The sequence below is a fragment of the Manis pentadactyla genome, chromosome 13 (genome assembly GCF_030020395.1).
Source record: "Manis pentadactyla isolate mManPen7 chromosome 13, mManPen7.hap1, whole genome shotgun sequence".
Taxonomy (NCBI): Eukaryota; Metazoa; Chordata; class Mammalia; order Pholidota; family Manidae; genus Manis; species Manis pentadactyla.
Genome location: NC_080031.1, coordinates 12,074,543 through 12,098,552, shown reverse-complemented (window position 1 = coordinate 12,098,552; position 24,010 = coordinate 12,074,543). Strand labels below are relative to the sequence as shown.

The 24,010-nt window shown below is 47.4% G+C and overlaps 2 protein-coding genes across 2 annotated transcripts; both read right to left on the bottom strand.

The window, feature by feature from the left end:
- Positions 1–1,698: 1,698 nt before the first annotated feature.
- TIRAP (TIR domain containing adaptor protein) lies at positions 1,699–16,421 on the bottom strand. Its single transcript, XM_036930027.2, has 7 exons — positions 15,782–16,421; positions 13,157–13,918; positions 6,577–6,702; positions 5,687–5,810; positions 5,351–5,509; positions 3,366–3,962; positions 1,699–2,730 (listed from the first exon to the last, which is right to left on the bottom strand). The coding sequence occupies exons 5-7, from the start codon at positions 5,415–5,417 to the stop codon at positions 2,711–2,713; spliced, it is 684 nt and encodes a 227-aa protein (XP_036785922.1). The 5' UTR covers positions 5,418–5,509; positions 5,687–5,810; positions 6,577–6,702; positions 13,157–13,918; positions 15,782–16,421; the 3' UTR covers positions 1,699–2,710.
- A 138-nt stretch (positions 16,422–16,559) lies between these two features.
- FOXRED1 (FAD dependent oxidoreductase domain containing 1) lies at positions 16,560–23,924 on the bottom strand. Its single transcript, XM_036930014.2, has 11 exons — positions 23,769–23,924; positions 21,571–21,791; positions 20,730–20,840; positions 20,351–20,469; positions 19,181–19,275; positions 18,817–18,918; positions 18,433–18,509; positions 18,088–18,248; positions 17,835–17,964; positions 17,497–17,601; positions 16,560–17,279 (listed from the first exon to the last, which is right to left on the bottom strand). Exons 1-11 carry the CDS (start codon positions 23,851–23,853, stop codon positions 17,025–17,027), a joined length of 1,461 nt encoding a protein of 486 aa, XP_036785909.2. The 5' UTR covers positions 23,854–23,924; the 3' UTR covers positions 16,560–17,024.
- Positions 23,925–24,010: the final 86 nt, after the last annotated feature.

Sequence of the window (24,010 nt, the reverse complement as noted above, 5' to 3'; positions counted from 1 at the left end):
CTACAGAAATTCAGATGTCTTGCGATCTTTAAACAATAAATGAATGATTTGCCCCTAAAAAAAAACCACAGTAAGTGAGCCAGTTAGTTGCCACAAACACAAATGGAGGAGCCTTGAGAACCCCAGAGGAGACCCTGGCATAGGACAGTACATGACAGCAGTGACCCCACAATTTGGGAAAGGATGGACTAGTCAGTAAATAATGGCTATTCAAATAGAGGGAAAAAAAATGGATCTCTGACTTAGAAGCCACAAGCAATAACAACAAAGACTGAATTTCTAGAGAAAAGCTGAGAATGATAAAAATTCAGAAAGGCGCAACGGGAGCAGCACAGAGATGGTAAGGTTTTGATTCTTAAACTGGGTGGTGGTACAGAGTGTACATGACATTATTCTTTAGTCCTTTTGTATATAATACAATTTATCATTACAAATATAAAACATGCAGATGGATTAAAGACCTGAATGTGAAATACTTCCTGAAGAAAATGCAGGTGTGGGGAAGGATTTCCTAAATAAGACAAAAACATAAGACTACAAATAGGTAAAAGGTGTTATATTAAAAAATAAAATTATTCTCTAAAAGATACTGTTAAATTGTCTTTTTTTTTTACCTTCCAATAATTTACAGATAGATACTTAAATATGGAGGAATAAAATAATGCCTGGATTGGCTTCCAAGGGATCTGGGGGTGCAGAAATGAGGGTTATTATTGAACGGAGCTTGGCTCTGAGTTGGTAATTGTTCAAGGTGGGTGATGGGTATATGGGGATTCACCAAACTTTCTCTTTTCCTTTTAGAATATATATGTATAGTTTTTCATATAAAAGGTAAAAAGAACTATATGACAATTGAGTACCAGATTTCACACACCAGATCAGCAAACATTTAAAAATCTGATCATTCTAAATGTCAGCAAGAACATGAAAAGGTGGGAACTTTAACACACCAATTTGGAAAAAAATTTCATCATGTAACAAAACTGGAGATGTGTATTCTTCATCACCCAGCTATTCCCAATCCTGGCTAAATCCTAGAAAATCTTGCTCATGGAAACATGTACAAAAATGTTCCCAGCCTCCTTGTTTTTAATGCAACAAACTGGAAACAACCAAATAACCATTTGTAAAAGAATGTGTGACTAGTGGCATACTGACATAATGGAATGAAAGTGAATTTACTGGAGTTACATCCATCAACATGGATAAGTCTTACGTAAAATAAAAAAAAGAATTTGCAGAATACAAACATTACCATACATAACATTTGTGTAAAGTATAAAACCACATAAAAAATATGCTGTCAGGGATGTATGCATATGTAATTTCTAGAGAAAAGCTGAGAATGATAAAAGTTGAGAACAGTAACCTCTGGTGGGAGAAGAATGTAATTAAGGGCACAAAGGGAGCACCACAGAATTATAAGGTTTTGCTTCTTAAGCTGAGGGTGGTATATGGTGTACACTATGTTATTCTTTAGTCCTTTTGTATGGGTATAATTCATTATTACAAAAATAAACTTTTCACAATAGGTACAAATATCAAATGTAGACTAATGTGTCAGTTATATCTCAAAAAATAAATGCTGTGTGTGTGTGTGTGTATATATATATATATATATATATATATACTTTTTTTTTTTTCCAGTAAAATGAGACACATGGTTGGGGGAAGTGAGAGAGAAGTGGCACAAAAGTACACCTTGGGGAAATGAGAAATTCATTTCGGCTCAACAGCAAACCTACTGAGAACCAACAAATGAAAACCTTGGCCTGTCTTACAAGGTACACGGTTATCCCCCAAGAGAAAAACGCCGATCCTCTCAGTGCAGAGGTGAAGGAGCTACTTTAAGGGCAGGAGTTCTAGCCAGAGCCCTGGTGAGGCCCCAAAGCCAGAGCGCTGGTGGGCGGGCTTTCGAGCCCAGGTTCCCGGGCTGACTTCCCTCCTCTAGCCCCCACCGCCCCTGCCACCCGCTCCTCGCTCCCACCCCACGCACGCCCTCCCCTCTCCAGTCTATTCAGAACGGTTTCTAGGTTTGACCTTTTAGCACGCATGCAATAAGAATAAATACAGCGCAGCACTGAGTGCGTCTTTCATGTAGTTACTGGGAAACAGAGCAGCAGTAGTGTGGGTGTGAAGGCCTCGGTACCTGTTGTTTTCTCCCGGTGCCTGTTCAGGGCCTCCGCAGGCATCTGGGGAAACCATCCACTCTGAGGCATGCAGCGTAGGCTTCCTGCTCATTAATCAGATGGGGCACCTCTTCAGGAGGGATGCATCTGTACACCAGTGCCCAATTCCTGGGGAAGCCAACTTAGGTATGTGCCAGCTTCATGTCCAATTTAGGCAGGAGGCAAACCATTGGTGACCATCTTGGTATCAGCATCTCCTACCGCCTCCAATTTCTGGCTTCCCCATGGCCTTCCTGGGGAGTCCCCAGCTTGCCCACGGCCCTCCTGGGGGAGTCCCCAGCTTGCCCACGGCCCTCCTGGGGGAGTCCCCAGTTTGCCCATGGCTCTCCTGGGAAGCCCACAATAATGGAAGCCTAATGGGCAATCTGGTCCCAGGATCACATACAAAGCACTGCAAATGCTCGCTCCTTAATGCCTTGTCACATTTGCTTGAATCCAGCCCTGCAAGGCCCTGGGCTCTCTAATAAGTCTCTTTCCAGCTGTGTCCAACCTTCTGGGTCCCATGGTGATAACAAGAAGTGTCAGCTGAAGGTCTGCAGATCTGAAAGAGACCAAACAGAATCACACGGCCTGTCACCCTCCCCTAATCCGTTTTCCCCAGTGGGTCTCTGCCTCTTCTGCTTTTTATCTATTTTGTTTCCAAATCCACTGTAATATAATGCCCCTCCCCTGGATACAGTTATCCTTGGCAACTGTTTCCTATTACTTGCACCATTTTGCCTTACTAGACCAATGACCCTCCTGGCATTTTCCCAGCTCTTGATGGACATCTCCAACCCGACCTCAGTGACCGAAACCTAATACTATGAATAATAATGATGATAATAATGGCTGCTGTTTATTGAGGACTTGATATGTGCTGCCTGCTAGGAGTACTTTACCTGTGCCAGGCCACGTACTGAACACTTACTTAGTGTAGATACTAATTTATATAGGTATATATGTATATACTTTTCAGGTGTACAGTGTATATACTTATTCAGGTAAACAGTGTCATTCTCATTTTACCAGTGAGGAGACCCAGGCACGGAGGGGTTAAGTAACTTGCCTAAGTAAGTCTTTTCCAGAGTGTTCATTTTGCACTCCTAGGCTACAGTGGCTGTCTCTTAAAAGCCAAAGCAGATCAGACACTGTGGCTGAACCCCCTTCCCTCTCTACCCTCCTCCCATGGCTTACAACGCAGGACAGCTTGTTTGACTTGGCGAAAGCCGCCATCAGGGCCCCGGCCGTCCACGAAGTACATGAAGCGGAGCTCAGCGGGGTAGGCGGCTCTGGTGAGGCCTGACATCAGCGGGATGGTGCGGCCCTCTGCCCCGGGGGCCTCGCTCAGGGCCTGCAGCATCTGGTACCTGCACCAAGGGTCCCGGAGGAAGCCCGGGGTGATGAGCAGCACGCGGCAATGGCTGCTGCTCAGTGCCTGGCAGAGCTCGGACACGATGGCGCCGCCTGGGGTTGCATCCCGGAGCTGCAGGAAGCAGCGCAGGCTGGCACTGCTGTCCTCCAGGTAGGACACCAGTTCCTGGGCAACCACCAGGTCCTCCTCACTGTGGCACACGCAGACATCATAGTCCTTGCTCCAGCGGCCACTGCCACTGCTGGTGCCGCCGCTGCTGGTGCCCACGTGTGCTGGTGGGGGGCTGGGGGGCCGGGCTGAGCCGTGGCCCAGGGATGGCCGGCGGTCCTGGGAGCTCGGCTGAGGAACGTCACTAGGGGGACTTCCTGGGGACTCGGGCCTCTTACTGGGCTTCTTCGACATTGCCTGCCTGAACCAGTCTGTGGGGGAGAAACACTGCTCAGGCCTGGTATTCTCACCAGGCAGCCTCCTCACACCCGGCAGAGAAGGGCCCATCTCCTGCCCTGGCAAGCAACCCCAGCTCTGTAATTTTGTGCACCCTTCAGGGCCAACCTAAAAGTTCCCACTAACTATAAAGGTAGTGGCTTTAAAAGCTCTGGCTGTTTTGTAAGTCCTGGAGATGTAATATACAGCATAGTGACTCTAGTTTAATGATACTGTATCACGTATTTTAAAGTCACTAAGAGAGTGGATTTTAAAAGTTCATATCACAGGGAAAAAATTCTGTAACTATGGATGGAGACGGATGTTAACTAGACTTACCATTGTGATCATTTCATAATACATACAAATATTGAATCATTATATCATACATCTGAAACTAATGTATGTCAATTATACCTCGATAATTTTTTAAAAAGTCTTTGGTATAACAGTATGAAAAGAAGAAAGAAAGAAATGAACAAACTCTGGCTGTTTACCAGACTGATTAGGAAAGGTGGCTTTGCTCTCTCCAGGCCCTTCTATTTCTGGCACCCTCAGCCTACCCTAACCAGAACTCACCACTAGAGCTGACGAGTCATCCTTTTGTGAGTCTGTAAGTAGAGCTATGTGAAGCTAGTAAGGATCAAGCAGACCCCAAACTCGTTTTCACCAGAGGGAAGAGGATTTAGATTAAGGGGGGCTACCCATTATAGGAGGCCAAGATGGGGAGGGATGGCATCCATTTGGCCCTAGCTTGTTGCAGAATGGGTAAAACACAAAAGCTTGGAGGGGGGCTGCTGCTCAGAGCTCCTGAGGAGTCAGGCAGAGATCTGAGTGTGGACTGATACTTGTTTTCTGTATGGCCTTAAGTCAGTCTATGTCTCCCTTTCCTCATCTGTAAAATGGGTTTGTTTTAGTTGTTAAAGATTAACTGAGGTAATGCAGTGTCTGGTATATTGTAAATACTCCATAATGATACCAACTCAGCTTCCCTGGATTTTGAAAGGGACAGAAAGTTTGGTGTTCTGGGGAGTGATTGGTTTCTTCTCTCTGCTTGGCTCCCTCTCCTGAATTGTTCTTCTGGAGGATTTAGAGACAAGAGACACGATCATAAGCACTCAGCACAATGGTTTGCAGCCTGGAAAGATTAGCCGACACACCTGGAAAGCCCGTGAACCAAAGGGCGGAGGGTTCCACTGATGGGTGCCGTCTCTCCTCCCTTGCCACAAAGCATCTGGGCATCGAGGGCAAGGCAGGCCCCCAGCACCAGCCTCCCTGCTCTCTCCCCTGTGTTAGGGCCAGGCAGTGCTCCCACCTCGCCAGGAGGGATCCTGAGGACTCACAGGAGGAACGAGAGCGGAATGAGGAGTCTGATTCTGCTTACCAGCCATCTTGCCCAGAGGCTTCCTGGGCCGGGAGTGAGGAGCTGGGCAGGAGGTTGACGATGCCATAATGTTGGGCTCAAAACTAACCCCGTGAGCCCAGGCATTGGTAATGTGGCAGAAGAGAGGGGACCCAGTCTTGACCTCATGAAACAGCCATCCTATGAGAGAGAGAGGATCACAAAAGCAATGGGATGGATTTTCTTTCTCCCCTAATGCCTGACAGAGGCTCAGTCTCTAAGTGGGTCCCTCATCCCTTATGGGACAGGAACACACACCACTGTGGCTCGAGCTGATTTCTAGACAAACCCAGATCCGTGCAGTGTGGTCAGACTTACAGAGTATGAGCTCAGCATGACCAGCAGAATGACGGTTCTCTGCTCCACCGGGGCCGAGGTGCATTCAATATCTGGGGAAGGGCAGCTGGCAGGCAGCTCTTTAGAGGGACTTTCCGTGGAAATGCTGAAATCAGAGAAGGACTGTTGCTATTTGGACAAGTAATTATGTGTCGAGGTGACAAATACCGAGCAATAGAGAGAGAGCACATGCAAGAAACCTTGAGAGTCCTTCCCTCCAAATCCCCTGAATACTTCCCTCCATCCACGCATCCATCTATCCACCGGCCCCTCTCCTTCTCTCCTCCTTCCCTCCCTTCTCTTCTCCCTCAGCTGTCAGCTCAGGGAAGTAGTGTCACATAGTGGTGAAGACTACAGACTCGCAGGCACAGTGCCTGGATTCCCACCTCTTATTAACAGGGGCCTTTGGTAAACTACTTAATCTTGCTAAGCTTTACCTTTTCCATCTGTGAAATGGGAAAACTTCTAGAACCTGCTGGTCATTATTGTGAAGATTACATAAGATAATTTGTGTAAAGTGCTAATGGCTCAGCATCTAATGCTCAGAAATTGTGTTAGTTAATATGAATTTAAAATAATCTAGATATTGGAGAGATATACTATGTTCATAGTTTAAGAGACTCAGTATTGTACTTAGTTCTCCCCAAACTAATCTTTAGATCAATGCCACCCCAAATTCGAGAAGGTTTTTGTTTTGTGGGGGAAGAGACTGTCAAATTTCTCTACATTTCTATGGAAAAGCAAAGGACCAAGAATATCTTAGATGGGTAATTTACCATGTTCTCTTCCCACCACAATGACCAGGATGTCCCTGACGGTGGAGGCCCTTCAGCCTAGGTTTCTGGGAGGCCGCTAGGTGGGGCAGATCCCACCCTGGTCCGAGATGGAGCCACAATATTCCAGAAGTAACGACACTTCTGCAGACAAAGGGCTGGTGGAGAATGTGGCTCTGGAGCCGTGGAGCACGTGGCAGAGGACTGCTTTCTCACTCTGACAGCCTGTAGTGGCCAAAACAAACCCCTTGGAAACTCACACAGAAACAACTCATATTATTAGACGCACTGAAATAAGAGGTTTTGTAATTTAAAGAATGTCATTCAAGGTTGGACAATAATGCTTCATTCACTGCTTGCTGCTAAACACTCATGCTGAGCTGATGAATCTAAGGCAAGAGATACTGATGATTCATGAAAAGTTTTAAAAAAAAAAAAGGAGAACTTAAACTTCAGCAGTGGGGGAGGCCAGAAAAGAAGAGGTGGAATGATTGTGGGAACCAGAGATACATTTGACAGTGAAAAGCAGTTCATTGCTAAGCCACCCAAAATGACACAGACGGTAGTATGTATACGTTTCCTTTCCTCTCTAATGTTGTTTGTGTTTCAGACAGATTAAGTGGCCGGTTGAATTTAAAAGTGCCACATAACCACTGTTAGGTGTTGAAATCCTTTTCCTGGCTGCCTCTGCACATCTTCATTTCAACTGTTCTGGGTGTCCGTATTTTCCCCCCAAGAGTAGACATCATGTCTCTTAGTTTTTATATTAAATATGTTTTCAATTGTTTTAATTTTTAGGTTCTTAATTTGGCCTTCATACACTTACAAACTGGAGAAGCATTTGATATTTTTAATGCTAACCCCAATTTCTACAGGTTAGAAATTAATACTTTAATCATTAAGAGATGTAGATTCAAAAGTTGCAGTTTCTCATGGTATGAAACGACTTGCCCTTCTGGCAATACATGCCAAATTTTGGTAATTGCCTTTTCATTGCTTGGTTAAGAAGAAATATAATTGCCCCACAGCATGTGTCACTAGGAGTGGGGTGGTATGAGCCATGTGACTAATGTTATGGAAAAATTTAAACACAGGAAAATTATAGCATCTTTGACATTGGAAAATTGGGCAAGATGGCAGATAAGTTCCATGAATCATACACACGGTCTACCTCCTGGAGCCTCAAACCCCACTGTACCTTCCTTGCTACTGTCTAGTTCTTGTACAGCACAGGGTGTGGAGGTATCACACTTCAATCTTTACAAGATTCAGTCATAGCCATATATCGAGATACAGGAGACATAGTTGTCTAACAGATTAGAAGATAAAGACCCCAAATATTCAACTGGAAAGTCTAATCACTACCTCTGTCTATTCTCTGATTAGTTGTGTGGCCTTACATGTAGTCACTTTTCCTTGTGCCTTTTAGAAATTCATAAAGTAGAATGATACCCAGAGACCAGCTTTGTAGATAATTACAAACACTTAACCAAAAGTTAGCAAAGAGCTTCGTCAAAAAAAGCAGCAGCCTGAGACCTTTAGTGTTTTTCACAATACTTTTTTCAGTATTACATGCAGAACCTAAGAGTGGTCTCTAGCTGACAATAATACATGAGAGAAATATTTTCATTGTATAAAATTCAAAGTGTTTTAAGTATTACCCAATATCTGTTTTCCAATATCTATTATATAGGGAACGTCCTAAAACCTATGAAGGCATATGATTAGTATGTATACCTTATATAATTCATATTACATTTTTTTAAGCTGGAATCACTATCTATGGCAGGCAGGAAAATGGTACCCCAAAGATGTCCACATCCTAATCCTCAGAACGAGTGAATATGCTACCTTACATGGCAAAAGTGGACTTTGCAGATGTGATTAAGGATCTTGAGGTGGGAAGATTATCCTGGATTATCCAGGTGAGCCAAATGCAACCACACAGGTCTTATGAGAGAAAGGTAGGAGGGTTGGAGTAAGGGAGGGAGAGACCCGGGTCCTGGGGGACCACAAGCCAGGAATGCAAGCCACCCCTAGAAGCTGGAAAGGGCAAGCACCTTAATTCTTCCCTAGAGCATCCAGGAGGAACACAGTCTTGCTGATCCATTTTAGACTTTGGACCGTACCCATGAGATTATAAATGTGTGTTGTATTCAGCTACTAAATTTGTGATAATTTGTTACAACAGCAATAGGAAACTAATCCACTACCTTTGATTGTATATCAGGCTAATAAATGGAGAAAGGACTGAATGTGACTGCTAAAAAGTGGTCTGTTTAAAGGCTTAAATTACTTGCAAGTTTTTCACTTCTTTGCTAAATTAATTCTCATCTCCACTTCCCTTGATTTTGACTTTAAATTAAGGACAAGGGTTCCAAAGGCTAAGTTTTCTTCCGAAACACTTGCTGAAACACTTGGGGCAGGATTCATTAGGACTTGAAGGTCAATGTCACTTCAAGTGCTGAATTTAATTGTTAATAGCTTGACAGACGCAATACAGTGTTTTTAACAGTGGTTTGCAGACAGGGTGAACAGACCCTAGGATGGCCCCTGTGTTCACACTTGAGTGTGGGCAGGACCCATGACTTGTAACCAATAGAATATGACAAGGGAGTCAGATGTCACTCCCATGATTATGTTAATTTGTATATATGTATGTATATACACGGGCACATCATATATAGTAACGTAATCTTGAGTGTATATATGTATACACACAGACGCTGTATATTTACTATATATGAGATGTATATATAATATAGCATATATATGAATATGTGCACATGTATGTATGTACATGCACATGTGTGGTAGTGTAAGTCCATCTTAGCAGACTGGACAGAGACTCCCTTGCTGACTTTGAAGAAGTTGCCTTGTTGTGAGAGGACCAGGGTCAAGGAACCGGGGGCAGCCTTCAGAACCTAAGAGTGGTCTCTAGCTGACAGCTAGCAAGGAAACAAGGCCCCAGTTGTACAACTGCAAGCAGGTAAACTCTGCCCACAAACAGCTGGAGGGAGCTTGGTAGTGGATCTTTACCCATCTGAGTCTCTGCAGCCAGGTGAGACTCCAGCAGAAGACTCAGCCAAGCCTTGCCCAGGCCTTAATCCACAGAAACTATGAGATAATAAATAGGGGTTGGTTTGAGCTGCTACATTTGTGGTAATTTGCTATGCAGAACAGAAAATGAACACAGGGCCCAACTGCAGCAGTGGTTTAAAATGTCAGTTCCTGTGCCAAATCCTACTTCTACTGAATTCAATCTCTGGGCAAAAGGCTTGGGAAGCTAATTTTAAAACAAATACCCCAGGATTCTGATGTACACAAAGTTTGGTCAAGTGGGCTACAACAATGTTTCTCAAACCAAGCTGCAAATCATTGTCTCCTCAAGAGCTTTTAAAAAATACAGATACCCCTGGGAATTCTTATTCAGTAGTTGAGAAGTAGGGCCCAAGAATCTGTATTTTTTAAGAGCTTTCCAGGTAATTCTGATACAAGGAGCCACTAGTCTTGATTTATATTGTTACTTGGATTTATAAGCAGTGAAATAATTGAAAAGTGCCTGGCAAATTTTGTAACTGATTTTTATTGTGAAATAAATTCCAAACTACTGATTTTGCTATACAGTCTGATTTCAAATGGAACTCAAGCAGGCAGAAAAGAGCCATAGAAATCTGGTTCATTAACTGAAGTCTTGTCACTTGTATTACAATAAATCATGCTTGCTGAATATATAGAAGGCACATATGCTGTCAGCACTACATTTTGTAAATTTTGAAGACTTTAAAAAATGTCAAGAAACATATGTATGTGCACATATGCACATGTATGCATACAAGAGCACCCACTGTTTTAAATTTGATTATAAATCAAAAGTATTGTTACTTTGGTTATTAAAATCTAAAACTTCAGCTGTATTTCAGTCACATAGGAAAACCACTTCTGACTAAACATGAATGAGAAGCATTATAAATTAATGTTGCTTTATTTTGCAAAAACTAGCAAATTGGTCTTTGAAAAACTTCAGTTTCTTAGTTTTAAAAAAGTCCCTTTGTTTTGAAACTCTATCATAAATGTAAAAATGGTCATTTTTAACTAAATGGATATGAATTTACTTTTTATTTACTTTGCTGTAGATCTCATGTAAATATGTAGGCATTGAACATAATATAGATTGTGTCCTCAGTGAATTTATAGATGGATACAATTTACAAATTATGCCAATTATATACCCTTATACATTAGTCCCCTTTTGAGCTTATTAAATGACTACTTTTTATATATTTTTTAAAAAGGCTTTGGGAGAGTGGGATAGATAAAAATACCTCAAATTGTGAAGAACAATGATGAGAACTTCCACTACCAGAATAATGAAGAATTATAAAGCAACAGTAACTAAGGCAGCATGATACTGGTGTACAAGGATAGACAGTCTAATGGGAGCTCGGAGTGTCTGGAGACAGACCCACAGCTGTACAATCTCCTGATTTATGGCAAAGCTGCCACTGCAGGGCAGTGGGGAAAGATAAGCTTGTTAATACATGGTTCTGGGTCGATTTGGATGGCCTTGGGAGAAAAACTGAATCTTGACCCAAATCTCACATAATACAAAATTAATTTCAAATAGATAATAGATATAAGGGAGAATAATCATAAAGCTTTCAGAGGAAAATACAGATTATTTTCCTCATTTTGATTAGCTCTCTGATTTAAAAAAACTGAGATATACTTGACATATAACATTATATTAGTTTCAGGTGTACAAAATATGATTCCATATCTATATATTGCATATATGTATATATTGAGAAATGATCATCACAGTAAGTCTAGTTAACATCCATCACCACACACAGTTAAAAAATTTCTTCTTGTGATGAGAACTTTGAAGATCTACTCCTTTAGCAACTTTCAATTATACGATAGAGTACTATTTACAATAGTCACCATGCTGTACATTACATCCCCAGGACTTATTTCTTACAACCGGAAGCTTGTACCTTTTGACCACCTTCACCCATTCTTCTCCCCTCCCCCTCCCAGGGTAGGCAAATATAAACTGAATATAAATAATTATAAGGAAATAATGATAAATTGGACAATAAAATAAAGAACTTCTGTTCATCAAAAGACATCATTAGGAGAATGAAAAAGCAATCTCCTGAGAGAGACATTTTAAAAATATAGATCCAATAAATGTCTCATATCCAGAATATTTAAAAACTCTTACAAACTAGTAAGAAAAAGATAATCTGTTGGAAACATGGGCAGAAGATCTGAACAGTCACTTCATGAAAAGTATATCCAAATGCTCAATAGACATATGAAAAGATGCAGAATTCATTAGTCATCAGAGAAATGCAAATTTAAACCTCAGTGCAACACCACTACCCATGCAGTCAGCAGAATGGCTATAATGAAAAAGACAACACCAAGTATTAGTAAGGATGGTGGGAGTGTAAATCTGTACAACCACTTAGAAAAAACTGTTTAGCATTATATACTAAAGCTGAATGTAAACACACCCAGCAATTCCACTCCTAGGAGTATGCCTAATAGATGTGTTTACATATGTTCACCAAAAGACAAACACAAGAAAGACTTACAGCACTATGTAACCCCAAACTGGAAACATGTGCCCACCAATCCCAGTGTCCAGTAGAATGCAGAAATAAATTGTGGTCTCTTTATACAGTGCAAAATCACATATCAGTGAGAATAAATGAATTACTGCTAAATGCAACGTAGGCGAATCTCACATACTGCGTATAAAATGCCATTCATTGTAAATATGCACATACGATCCCATATGTCGAAAGCTCAAAACCAAGTAAAACTCTTGTGATGTTCGAAGCCAGGAGTACAGTGAAAGTAGTGGGCGTAAAAGGGCTTCTGGAGTGCTACTAATGATTCATTTATTCCGGATGCAGGTTGCACAGAAAATGCTCACTGTGAAAACTGGGTAAGCTGTATGCTTCCGAGGTGTGCACTTTTCTGTAGGAGGGTTGTATTTCTTTTCTTTTCTTTTTTTTAAGTTAAATAACCAGATGTGACTTCCTCTGACAGTCAGTCATTCCTGACGCTGCATGACCCCTGTGCTCGGGGTGTCTGCTGTTGGCTACTCTGTACTCCCCATCTCTTCTGGCACTTACCTGGGTGTGTTGTGGTTTCTCGTTTACTTTCTCCAGGAGCAGGATGAGCTTGGCCCTGTTCCATGCTGCCCCTTCTACACGTTGCCCAGCCCAGGGTAGATGTGAAACGAATCTGGGAGGTCATCACCCTAAATAAAGCCATGTTCTTGCCGAACCCCTGTCACAAATACCATCAGAGGAGCAGGGCAGGACGTGGGGCGACTGGGAGAAGCAGTGCCTGCAGTTAGACTCAAACAAGCGGGCTGAGCCGGACTCTTCAACCCAAGGCAAACGGAGGGCCTCCCTGCCCCGGCTCCTTGGCGACAGAAAAGGCGACCGCCTTCTCGGAGGGCCTTTCCACCCTGCTTCCGTGTTCCGGGCGCCAGAGGCGGCCAGGTAAAGGTCGGGCAGGAAGGTGGTAAGCCGGGCCGGGTGCCGCGGGGATAGGGCTGGTCCGGGCCGGCGGGGGTTCTTGCAGCCGCGGGCGGCCGGGGCGCCGGGGTCCCGCCTGCCCGCCGCCCCCGGACCCGGCCCAGCCGAGCGCTCACCTGCTTGCCGGCGGCCCCGGGTGGCGGCTCCCGCGCCGCGCCCGCCGCTCCGGCCGAGGGAAAGCGTCGCTCCGGCCCAGCCGACGGCCGGCCCCGCTCCCCCGGAAGCGGCGAGGAGGTCAGGCCCGCGGCCCCTCCTTTCCCGGGCCGAGCTTGACCGTGGACCGCGCCGGGCTGGGCCGGCTGGGGGAAGTGCGGGGAGGGGCGGCCCGGCTCCCGGCTGCACGGGGGCGTCCCCGCCACTCAAGGCTGGGTCGCCTTCTCTCGGTGCCGCCCCCCTGCAGGCCGTGGGGGCGACGGTGGGGAAGCTCCCACCCTGCAGGTAGGGGCGTGGGCACCTACGGAGCCCCATCCTGGGCAGACGCCGGGGACAGGAGTCCTTGCCCCGAGTTCCCCCAAGCTCCACCGGGAAAACCTGAAGCCTCAGTTCTGTTCAATAATGAGAAGAAACCCTTATTTCATTTATTTAATCCTCCTCACACCCTGCAGGAGAAGGGGTTTATACCTGTTTTGCTTCTTACACAATTGAGGAAAGTGACGCTTGGAGATTGACCTTTTCCAGAAGCCGCACAGTTAAGTGGCACTATGGGTCCGGAATGCTGGAGGCAGACCGGAGTGAAGTGAGACCAGCGGGGACACCAGCTCCTGGCACGCTCTGCTGAAACCCACGCTGGGCGCGATGCCAAAGCCCTGCGCTTTGCTCCTCTCCGCAGATTCCCCAAAGGGCATGCCTGAGCTCAGGGTGTTCGAGGGCTGGGAGTCCTGTTACACAGACAGAAGGAATTTCTGTAGCTCTTGAGATGTTGATGAGCACTGGGAAGCAGAGAGAGGCGATGTAACACGGAGCACTGTCCCAAAACCTCCTTTGTCCTTAGAAGAAATGTATCTTCATGAGCAGTGTTCCTTGGCAGGCAGGTTTGGGAAACAGCCCAACAGCCTCGCAGGTGAAATGCTGGAGTGTGGGGGTAGTTTAATAACATCTGTCTAAGATTCACGATGTCCTCTTCAGTCTTTTTGCCTACTTTCCCCACTAGCCAGCCAGAATGAATTAGCGGCTAGCCGGGGAGGCTGCACATGAAGTTCTCTGGAGTTGGATCAGGGGTTCGCATTCAGGGCCCTTCATTTATTAGCCTAATGACCCTGGGGGAGCATGTGACCTGTCCGGGGGTCACTTTGCTCATCGTAATCAGTGATTTGGTCCCTAGTGTTGTGTTAAGGAGTAGGTGAGATAAAGTGGGTGGGAAGTACAGGAAGGATTGTCTTTTTCAAGCACCCTCTGCTGTTCTCCACCTGGAGGGCCCTCCCTTTTCCCAACTCTGCTCCAAATGCCCCTTTTTGGGCAAGGCTCATTTTTGCAGCGTTAGCAGGAAAACTTTACTGACCAGCCCTTCCCACCCCCAAATCCCTAGGGCACTCTGTGTTCCTGTGGATTTCCTGCTCCAGTCTTAGCCCTCCCATTAAATTTCAAATTCCCTCCAGCTTGGAGCAGAGGCATTCAGGTAAAAACACTGGCGGGCACTGGGAGCTCGGTGTTGGGCAAAAGACGAAGGCTTGGTCCCCACCCCTCAAAGTCCCTTTAAGTCTAACAGGGAGGACACAGGTGCACGGTTAGGTGCGCTCCCCCAAGTTTGAATAAAGCCCTATGGGAGCACAGAAGCTTCATTAATCCCTTAATACGCATGGCGTATGTCGTCCGGAGGAAGTAGCTTCAGGGTGAGGAGCCAGGTGAAGGCCTTTCTCCTTCTGAGCCATACCCAGGAGTGTCTGCAGTTAAGGAAGGGCGAACTCTGGGTATCTGAGGCAGCTAGCTTACAGGGTGAATGGGATGTGGCTTGGCTTCCCCTGCATGCCTCTGGCAAGTTCCTTCCGGTCTTTCAGCAGCACCTTCTGCAATTAGTCCCCCCTCTTCTGCTCACCTAGTCCTGCTCCCTCCCTTCTGTGACCTCACTGGCAGCACTTTTCTCACCTTCCCCCTCTTCCACCCACTGATAGTGAGGCCCACCTCCATCTTTTATGTTTCATTCTTCTCCCAAGGCCAATTTTGAGGGGGTGGGCACTTTACCTGCTATCTCTACTCCATTTATTTCTCTCTTCTGAACTGTCCACACCTCAAACCCCAGAGGCCATTTTTTCCTGAAACTGCTCTCCCTGAGGGCCCTGCTGATGTACTTGATACTCAGTCTATCTGGTGCATGTGCGCTTTCACCACTGACCATTCCCACTGGGCTCCTGTGACACCATCTCCTGCTTCTCTGGCCACCTCATCAGCATCCTCTCCTTTGGCTCATCCCTTACATGTCAGAGGGGTCCCTCCATCTTCCCCCTTGGTCCCCTACTCTTCTACCCTGCCACAGTAATACCATCCTCTTCCATGATGTCCACATCTCTACCCACAGCCTAGATCACCCTGAGTGCCACAGTGAATTCAGCTCCTGTTAGACATCTCCACCAGATGTCCTACAGGCACCCTTGACTCAACATGTCCCAACCTATACCATCCTGTTAACAGTCCCTCACACTGCTCCTGGGGTCCTTTATCTCTATGAAAGGCATGACACCCATCCAGTTGTCCAAGCCAGAAACATGAGAGTCTTACTTGACCTCATTTCTTGTTATTACTCTCACCTCTTAGATCCACATGCTTCTTGCCATGGCAGTGCAGGTCTCTGTTGTCTCTGCCACGTAGACTATAGTAATTGCCTCCCATCTGGCCTCCTGCTTTGACATCATAATCTGTTCTCAAGGGAGTCAGTGTTATTTTTGTAAAAGAAAAAAAAAAAATGTCCCTTCCCTACTGAACACCTTTCAGGGGCCCCCTGCCCACAAAGAGCCAGGTTCTGCAACACAGCTCTTCAGCCCCTGGCTCCACTGCACTTCCTAATACCCTCTTCTTTCTCTCTGCGAGCCCATCAGGACAAATCACTTGTAGTCTTTTGAATCTTGGCTCAGAGCCCAATTTCCCGGGGAAACCTCATGGAGAAACACCAGCTGGGACAAGGTGTCCAGGCCCTGTACTTACTGCCAGCACTGCAGGGACAATACTACATCTGATCCAGGAAAGAGGAACAGAGAGGAAGCAAGCACACTCCAGTGCGGTCATACACAATGCTTTGCCTGCTGGTGTTCTCTCTATCTAATGTGTAGCCCTGGGCCTGGCCAAGAGTTGGAGCTGAATAAATATTGAATAGATGAATAAACTTAGCCATCCCTTCCCTCTATGACCAAACCCCTGAGGAACTCAGGAAAAGGAGGCACTGGCTTGCAAACAAGACGCCTAACACTAGGACCTAAGAACGCTGTGGGGAGGAGGTGGGTGTGTGCCCCCCAGCCTGGGATCAAAGACTAATGGGCTGCTTCAAAACAACTCCTGAGAGGTGCAAAGTGGAAGAGAAAGGACTGGAAGGAAGGAGTTCATTGCATTTATTGATTGATGAATAGGGTAAACAGACAAGTCAATAAACCTGAACCAAGCTGCCTCTGAATACAGCCTGCCTGGGCTCTGCTGAGGTCTGTCATGAGGGGCAGAGGCAGTGTTTCTGGGTCAATACTAGGAGGGAGCCAGTCGTGGGCCATGGTGCTCAGGGTCCCCAAGGTATTCTGTCCAGTGGTCTGCCTTGGTGGGTGGCATCAGCCCAGGCCGGGATCAGTCCCACCTCATTATTCTGTTGGCCTAGGCCTCAGGCACAGAACCTGAGAGGCTACAGTCTGCCTGCCCGCCAGCCATGTGGGGGCAGAATGACCTGAGGAGAGGAGGGTGGAGGAGCCCCAGCATGGTATGGGGAGGAACTTAGCCCTACGGAGGACATAAACATGGGCCGCAATTAGAGCCAAGGGTGACAGACAGGGCAGCAGTGGAGAGCCTGCAGGCTCAGATGATATTATGCTCTTCAACCTTCTCTCCCAAGTAAAAGCGGGTAAAGAGGAAAGGGCTCATATTGATGGTCTGGAAGTGGCCCTCCAGCACCATTTCTGCCACAGCTCGCCCCACGGCAGGCGCCTGCTGCAGCCCATGGCCACTGAAGCCCGTAGCAAAGTACATATTGACAACTAGTGGGTGGGGGCCCACCACACCGTTCTGGTCAAAGGTGTTGTAGTCATAATAGCCGGCCCACGCGCTCCGAACCTGTGGGTGCACAAGATGCCAGGGTCTCAGGAGGGCTGCTGCACACTCCGCCCTCACTCCTGGCCGTGGATCAGCGCACAGCGCCCTCTACCAGCCGCTGATGGGGCCGAGGGTATAGGTCCGCAGACCTCAGCAGTTGTGAGGTGCAGGACATGTGGCAGCGGACAGGCTTTCTGGGGGGCCCAAGATGCTCCAGTGTCATCTGTCTCCTAGTTACCTTCAGAGTCTCAAATGCTGGTACTCTCTGGGCCAAATGGGGCCACACCTTGTCCTGGAAGAAATCATGGTTCACCTCCAGGTTCCCTGGGTCCGGTTCCTCCTCCTGTGGTCAGAGGTGCAGACAGGCATCTATTGCCTGCGACACAAGGGCAGGCAGACCTCCGGGACCCCTTTAATCAATCCCCTCGGTAGGTGGGGGGTGGGGAGAAGAGATCCCAATCCAAACCTGGAAGGGGCTGCAATACCAGTAACGGTTCAGGGCCCTCCAAACACCCTCACTCTAATTAGACAAAGGGTCTGTGCCTGCTTCCAGCACCCCAACCCCAGCTGGCTTACCTCAGTGGGACTACAGCCACCCAAGTAGTTGTTGCCCAATCCTTCCCGGCGGAAATAGGCTCCGCTGAGGTCTGCAACAAATGGGGTCTCCAGGCCTGGTCCCCGGGGACAGTGCCATACATACACATACCTGCCATAACCAGCAGGGAAGGAAATGACAGGAAAGGCACATACCCCTTCCCCTGTTTAACAAATTCCTACGTTGTTTCTTCCTTCTCCCACCAACCTCCTCAGCTGCCCTGAGGGAAGTCACCTTTTCCTTGGTTCCACAGGTAGCTTGGTGCCCTGTAGGGTGCCAGGTGGCCCGATCCCAATGCCAGCCAGCTCTGCGATATGCCCAGCCCAGGCCCCTGCTGCGTTGATCACTATGGCACACTCTACAGGTTGGTACTCCAGGCTGCGGTCCATCCTCACCTGTGGGCACCAGAGTCAGGGTGGGGAGGAGGGTGGGTCTGGCCTGCACACTGGGCACCATGAGAGGTGCGTTCCTTCCTGAGCCTCAGTTTACCCAATCCGGAAGTGGGGAGGAGAGCAGAATGAGTTGTTACCTTTCTTGTCTCTCCTCTTTGGAAAGAAGATGCACAGGCTGGGAACTTACATGGACTTCATGGATCCTTCTCAGAGTCACCTCTTCCCCGCTTGTGGTCTCCAAGCGGTTAGATGAAGAGACGAAACCTACAGGAGAAGAAAAGCAGAGAAACCCTTGAGGCCTTGAAGAGGAAGGAGGTGGGAACTCCACCGGTTTCATAAGGAAAGCGCGCTGGAAGACTAGGCACTTTCCCCCAGACCCTGAAGCACACAGAGGTAGGGGAGCCGGGAGGAGCTCAGCTGCAGTCGGGGCAGGAGTCACAAAGCCTAGCTAGGAGCTGGAGTCAGAATGCCCAGGACCAGCCCTCGGCGAAAAGCCCATCTCCCAACTCAGCCTAGGCCTGCACCCAGGCTGGCAGGGGAAACAAGCAGTGGGCACGGGCCTCGGACTCACGTGTCACCTCTCCCTGGCAGAAAAGGACCCCCATGGACTGGACCTTTCGCCGAAGCCCCTGGAGCAGACACCAGGGGTCAAACCAACCTTCGTTCTCCATACCTGGGATGAGAAAAAGAGTTCTCAGGAAGCAGGACTAGGGCCTTCTCTCCCGTGTTATGTGCTGCACCCCCAGCTCTTCGTTAGGCCTCATAAGCCAGGGAAAGCCATGCTGACCAACTGCAGCAGGGTCAAATTACATGGAACGACGGAGAGCGGGGTGGGCCCGGGAGGCCCTGCTGGCCAGGAGTGAAGCATGGCTCCTTGCCATGGCCTCAGGCTGAGGCACCCCTCAACCCTGAACCCCTCTGCAAGCAAGCCTCACCATAAGATGCCAGAGCCACTCCCTCTGTGTTTATCCAGGGAAATTTGTTCTGAAGCTGCTCAGGAGACATCAGACAAACTTTGGCTCCTTGCTGTCTGAGAGAAAGGCGGGGTCTGTGTATGTATGTAAGAGAGGCTCAGAGTGCAGCCTGTGGCAGCAGGCAGGGGAGGGGGGCGGTAGTGTGGTGTGGATTCCACCTCATTCATGTTGCTTCTGGGCCTCCAACCCCCCAACTTTTCCTCCTTGCTCAAAGAGTAAAGACAGCAAGTCCTAGTGAATGCTCTTCAGCATCTGACCCCTCTTCCCTGTCCTCTAGTGTGGCCCTAGCATCCCTTTAGCCTCACTAAACTCCTGTCTTCCCCTAACTATTCCCTGTCCTTTCAAAACAGGGCAAGTCACTCTGTTTCTGCCACTCTTGCCTGGAATGACCATCGTCAACCTCCTAGCACAATCCTGTTCACCAGCACAGCTATTGTCTTTGGGATGTTGTATCCCAAAGGCAGCAAAGAAGGCACTAAAAGGACATACTCACAAGCCAAACCACCTGGTTTAAATGCCAGAGCCACCACTTACTATTTCCTTGTGCCTCAGCGTCCCCACAGGTAAAATGGGAGATGGTCTGATGATTAAATCAGTTAGTATTTGTAATGCATTTGGGTTATCACCCGATGTCACTAGGGAGATTTTATATAAGTACCTGTGAAAGATACGTACTCTTGACTGATCCTGACAATCACTGAGAGCAGGGTTGCCAAAATCAGCCTGCAGCCTATTTTTGTACATGCATCAACATTCATCTATGTTTTTGTCTCTGTCTGCTTTTCTGCTTTAACTGCAAAGTTCAGAGACTGTGTGGCCTGCAAAACCTAATATATTTACTATCTGGCCCCTACAGAAAACGTCTGCAGATTCCTGGGCCCCTTCCTAGAGACTTCAGTTTATTAGGTCTGGGATGTCCTAGGTGGTTCTTAACTGGCAAATTCAGGAACCGCTGCACCAGTACCTTCTCTGTATCTGTATTAAAGCACTTAGTACAGGGAACTGGAGACCTGCATGCGTGTGTGTGTCCTGAGGGTGCTCCACTCCACGCACCCAGTTCCTAACTCAGTGGTGTAGCTTACCGCGTGCATTCAGCTAACCAGCAGCTCAGGGATCCTGCCAGGCACCCACCTCTGCACTTTCACATTGCTTTCCATGATTGCAGCACCTTTTTCTGAAGCCAGCAAGAGATATCCTGAAGGGTTGAACTGGATGTCCAGGGGAGGGTCATCAACTACAGCCAGGTACTCCTATGTGCAGAAGAGAGCTCTTCAAAAAAGATGATTTAATGAAGGAGGGAGAGCTTCCCTGGCTTCCTCACCACCAGCCCCCAGGACTCAGGGTCCCACAGAGAAGCCTTCTGGTGGCACAGCCACAGGGAAGAGCCAGGGCTTCCAACTGCTAGATGCCTGAACTACTCCTGCTCCGTTTCCCCTCGCCACCTGGGCTACTCTCTGATCGGGGCTAAAGGATGGGGCACCACCCCAAACAGCAAATCTCATGCACATACATTGATGTTCCGTAGAAAATCGACTGAAAAGAGGGAGAGCTGGATGTTCTCAGGCAACGAGAACTGCTGACGAATCCCACCCACAGAAAGCCCAGTGGAGGCCTGGGAGTACTGTGAAAGACAAGAAAAGTTGAGGTAGACCAGTACCCTGTCCCACGTGAACAGGATCCTGCAGTGGAAGCTGGGGTCACACACCTGAGGTTAAAGGGAAGTCCTACTTGCAAGTCTATCTAGGAGGAGTTGAGGTGGATAAATCCAAATGCAAACCAACTAGCAGCCCAAATAGGACAATGATTATTAAAATCCTTCTTAGCAGATGTGCACAGCAGGGAAGTTAGGCATCTAAAAAGGCTGGGCACAGTGGTACAAAATGGTAATGCCTCAAAGTCCAAGGGCAGGAGATTGACATTTGATCTACTATGTGGAAAATATAGGGATATGAGCAAAGTAGCAAGATTTGTGGCTACTGGGCAGTGGTAAGTAGGAACAACTAGGAACAATATAGGCAAAGCCTCAGAAATAGTGGAACGCACAAGGGGGCTAAGACAGCTGTTCGTGTTTACTACAGGTCGAATGCAGGCTCTCCTGGCTGGACCAGTGAGATCTCAAAAAGATCCAGCATTGTGAAATCTACTTTCAAAAGCAAAAACCTTATTGCCAAGGTCCCTAATTTGACAGATGGAGAACCTGGGACTATTTTTCAACAAGGTCCAAAGCACAGCCCCCTGCCATTTGGACCTCCAAAGACTGAGGTCTTCCCTCTCCTCCCCTTGTCCCTAGGGTCCTTCATAAAATATGAGACCATGCCCCACCATAACTCTGCCCTACCCCAAGGCCTTACCGTGTTGTCCCGTTCCACCAACAGCACTTGAATGGCACCTCGTCGCTTCTCCAGCCTCTTCAGCCAATAGGCCACGGACAGGCCAAGCACCCCACCCCCCACAATCACCACATCTGAGTGTTCGGGGGGTAGGTGGCTAGTGTCATACAGTGGGTTCCAGGCCCCTCCAGGAAGGAATGACTGGATCTTCTTCTTAAACTCGGGCACCTTTCCACCCCAATCTGTGGAATGCAGTTATGGTCAAAGAGGGCCATACGTTCCCTTACCAGGTGGTGAAGGATTAGAGGATGGGTGCAGCAAAGGGTGGGCTAAATTGACACTGAGTTGGCTGTCCGCACTGTCATCCCATCTAGTAAGGTTCAGCTGGTGCCCAGCGGCATTCCACAGCCTTGCCATAGGCTCATATGCCATTAGCCTCTCTTCCTTCTCACACATCTTGTTCAGCACAAGATTCAACTTCTTACAATGAACACTCTATACTTTCTCCCTAGGCTAGGTGACATACACATATTATCTCCTGCTCCATCTCCCCCTGAAGCCCCAGGCTTATATACTTGACTGCACTGTCATCTCCACTTGGATGTCCCAGGCTCCTGGACCAAGGGGCCCCCTGGGTATACCCCATAAGCTGCAGTGCCTTCTGAATCATGGCACCTCACCTGGAGGTCCATCACCATAGCCAACCTTCATTCATGTCCTATCTATTATCAAGTCCTTGTTACTTTGCCACCTATATATCCCCCTCATCTGTCCCATTTTTCCCCCATCTCTGCCAACACCTCTTTAGAGCAAACCACCATAATCTCTCACCTCCTAACTGTTCCCACTAATTCCCTTTGCCCACCCCCGACCCCCAACTTCTTTTCCACATCATAGCTGGAATGATCTTTTCTAAACACTAATTTAATCACATACTTTCTTGCTTAAAACCCTCCACTGGCTTTTCATTTCCTTCAGTGTAAAAGTCCCACATCTTTGACCTGACTCATGAGGCACTGCACCATCAGGCTGCTCTTCGCCGGTCCTCTCCCACATTCTGGCCCCTTCATTCTTTGATGGCACCTTATTTCCTCCCATTATGGGGAATCTACACACCTGTTCTGCTATGAAACTCTGTGACCACTTCTTTGCCTAGTTAACTCCTTGCTTCCTTTAGCTCTCAGCTCAGTTATCATTTTCTCAGGGAAGCCTTTCCTGTCCCCCAAGACTATGTCAAATTCTCCTGTCGCTGTCTTCTAATTCTTTTTCTGCATTCAACGTATTTGCAACTCTGGGTTTTTTTGTGATTGCTTATACTATACTATGTCTACCTCCTTCACGACTGAATCCCTAGCCTAGCTCAGTACCTGGCACATCCTTAGTGCTCAGTAAGTGTCTTGAATAAATGAACTCTTCGTATTTCACTCCAAACTCCAAATCTCCATGTCTTGTCACTCTCTCCAATACTAAGTCCAAACTCTTCCCAGCACCATTTGAATGTTTTCCTGATCTGGACTTCCTTACCTTTTATACTATTAAGTGATCTGGACTTCCTTACTATGTTTTATACTATTACTCAAACTCTGTATCTAGACGGGTTTTGTTAGTTCCTTACACAAGAACAATGCTTTTCTCCTTCTAAACCTTTGCTGAGTTCTCCAGAACCTGAAACACACACCCTCCCTGAACCTTCAAGGAAGTAAACGTCCTTTAAGGCTGATCTCAGTTCCCACCTGCTCCATGTACTTCTCCAACTTCGGGGACTAGCAGTGCAAGGCATTTCCAAGTTGGGTTCTATCCAGTCGTGGACTGGTCTGTTGAAGTCTCTCCTTTCTAGCTATACTTCAGGCACATATACCTCCAGCACATATACTGAATCCTCTCTTTCTCTTCCCTCCTTCACGGCCACAGCACTAAGCACAGCATCTTGCACGTGAGCAGGACTTTATGCTCATCTGTGCAACGGATGAATCAGCCTGGCTCTCTGCTGTTTTAGTGAGGCATACAACGATCTGGGATTTGAAACCTGAGAATGGCAACCTTGGCATCCATACAACTGCTCAGGTATTTACAAGTTCCGGTGGGAAATCTTACCCCTTTCTCCCAGTAGACCCAGTCTTTCCAGCGTGGGCAAACAGAGATCCCAAATCCTAAAGGTCGCATAAATGGAGATTGGGGAAACCCAGAACCACAATACCCTCCGCTGCCCTCAACTTTACCCAGAGTAGAGCCTCCTCTGCGTGTGCCTAGCCCCCGGGCCAAGAGGCCCCGGCCCAAGCCGAGCTGCAAGGCTCTTGGAAGCATGGCCCCCTCGGAGAGCCTCTCCCTCCTCCTCCCATTCGCACCTCACACCGTCTCGTCCCCGCCCTGCCGTCAAAGTTTTGCGCCGCAGGCCGCTCAAAAGAGCGCGCCCATTGGCCAGCGGCCCCCGGGCCCCGCCCCTCCGCGCTATACGCAGCTG

Excerpts from the sequence above, each read along its gene's own strand:
- TIRAP (XM_036930027.2), bottom strand. The coding sequence starts at position 5,417 with ATGGCATCGTCAACCTCCTGCCCAGCTCCTCACTCCCGGCCCAGGAAG. Across the intron at positions 3,963-5,350 it reads GCCTCTGGGCAAGATGGCTG|ACTGGTTCAGGCAGGCAATG; the intron begins GTAAGCAGAATC and ends TCTCCCCCACAG. Across the intron at positions 2,731-3,365 it reads CAAACAAGCTGTCCTGCGTT|ATCTGCAGACCTTCAGCTGA; the intron begins GTAAGCCATGGG and ends GGTCTCTTTCAG.
- FOXRED1 (XM_036930014.2), bottom strand. The coding sequence starts at position 23,853 with ATGCTTCCAAGAGCCTTGCAGCTCGGCTTGGGCCGGGGCCTCTTGGCC. Across the intron at positions 19,276-20,350 it reads AGCAATGTGAAAGTGCAGAG|ACAGCAAGGAGCCAAAGTTT; the intron begins GTGGGTGCCTGG and ends CCTTTCTCTCAG. Across the intron at positions 17,965-18,087 it reads CCTGTGGAACCAAGGAAAAG|GTATGTGTATGTATGGCACT; the intron begins GTGACTTCCCTC and ends TGGTTATGGCAG.